The 1,870-nt window shown below is 39.0% G+C and overlaps 1 protein-coding gene across 1 annotated transcript; it reads right to left on the reverse strand.

The window, feature by feature from the left end:
- Nucleotides 1–390: 390 nt before the first annotated feature.
- Nucleotides 391–1,653, reverse strand: LOC126722926 (zinc finger protein ZAT5-like). The gene has a single exon (XM_050426089.1). The coding sequence runs from the start codon at nt 1,427–1,429 to the stop codon at nt 509–511; it is 921 nt and encodes a 306-aa protein (XP_050282046.1). The 5' UTR covers nt 1,430–1,653; the 3' UTR covers nt 391–508.
- Nucleotides 1,654–1,870: the final 217 nt, after the last annotated feature.

A 1,870-nucleotide genomic window follows, 5' to 3' on the forward strand; every position in this document is an offset into this window, starting at 1 on the left:
ACTGTGTGTGTTTGTGTGTCTGTGTGAAAGAGAGAGAGAAAGAGTGTGTGTGTGTGTTTAACTTTATTGTAATCAAAGAAACACACAAAAATGGAACCTAATCCACGACTTTTGGTTGTGGTGGTGGTGGTGCTGCCAAACCGTAGCCACGCCATCTCTCTCTCTCTCTCTCTCTTAAGTGTTACACATCGCTCTCCCACTTAAAAAAGAACATACAAAATTAAAGAAGAAGAAAAAAAAAAAAAAAAAAAGATGCCCCATCACTCACTTTTCGTGAATGAAAGGCAACCATGAACACTAACCACTTACTTACTCAAAGTATTCAAGCACTCTAACTTCAACAAGTAGATCATCAATATAGCAAACAACAATAAAAAAAAAAAATATGAATTCAAAGAATTGACAAGTATGAATTATAATAATAAAAATAGTAACTTAAAATAATGATAATAATTCACATTGATCGAGAATAACCAATAAATTTTTTTTTTTTTGTTTCCGTCACATCCTAGTAATGGCAATCCACCAAGGCTGAGGCGGAGAACACAAGACTTTGTTGTGCTGCTGCTGATGTGAATTGGAACTTAGAATCATCTTCTGGTGCTGGAAGATTTAGATCCAAAGATAGAATATTTCTTCTTGGCTTGATCTCAACGTGCTTGGATTCCAAAGTGGTACTTATTGTTGTTTCAACGCCCATCGTCACCATTTGGCTTGGTGATGCTGCTACTGCTGATCTATGCCGTCTCATGTGTCCACCAAGGGCTTGACCAGACATAAATTCCAAACCACATATGGAACACTCATGGATTTTGGTCTTGTTGTTGTTGGTATTGACCAAACCTTTGTTGGGTGCTGCACCAATTTGGACAAGTTTTGGAGGAGCACTAGTAGTACAATTGTTTCTAACATTGATTTGCGCTTCTTCAACATATTCTGTGGATGGTGGTGTTGCTGTTGGTGCTGCTTTTTTCTCTTCTATCATCGGCTTAGGCTTTTTGTGACTTGCTCTGTGACCACCAAGGGCTTGAAATGAAGGGAAAGCCCGGTTACAAGTCTTGCACTCGTAAATATAGAACCCGGACTTGGTAGTAGCAGTAGCAGTAGTTGCTGTTGTTGTGGTTGTGGCTAATTCTGGTGATTGCCTTGTACCAACACCTTTGGCTAAGAGAATCAAACAATTAGCCATGTCTTCCTCTTCTTCAGTGCTCTCATATACATCCACTTCGCAATTAGTTCCTGCTGATGGTGATGAAATCGAAGCATAATCACTAGTGTTACCACTACCAGCAAGCCCAACACTTGATGAGCTAGAAGTGAGAGCAAGATCAAAGGGAGACAAGGGCCTCTGGCGCTTGGTACGCTTGCCTTTGACGATTTGGGTGTGACCATTAGACCCCATGACAGCTACTTCTTCTTGACCTTCCATAAGAAAAAAAAAAAAAAAAAAGAGCAATAGCTAGCTAGAGAGAGAGAGAGAGAGAGAGAGAGAGAGAGAGAGCTTACTCACACAAAGAAAGAAAGAAAGAAAGAAAGTAGGAATATGATGAAAAGTATTGAGAGAATGCAAAGAAGTATAGTGATAGAAGAGAGGAATGAAGTAAGCAAGGTTGGGAGAGTGGGTGTTGATATATATAGTGAATGGTAAGGAATAGCTTTGTGGTTGATGTGTATATATATATATTTATATAGTGAATATGGTAACAATATTAAGAGAGTTTTGTTGGGAGTCAATGCAAATGTAATGCCGTCCCCAGTGAGCAGTTACCTTAAAATTAGTCTGCCACCAAAATCTTCCTTGCGTTTCCAACCTTTGAAGTGTTACTAACAAGAAAAGTTTTACTTTCAACGCGCTTTAAATGCACGTAAG

Source organism: Quercus robur, chromosome 1 (genome assembly GCF_932294415.1).
Source record: "Quercus robur chromosome 1, dhQueRobu3.1, whole genome shotgun sequence".
NCBI classification, from domain to species: Eukaryota; Viridiplantae; Streptophyta; class Magnoliopsida; order Fagales; family Fagaceae; genus Quercus; species Quercus robur.

What these genes read in the sequence shown, in the direction of transcription:
- LOC126722926 (XM_050426089.1), bottom strand. Translation starts at nt 1,429, where the DNA reads ATGGAAGGTCAAGAAGAAGTAGCTGTCATGGGGTCTAATGGTCACACC.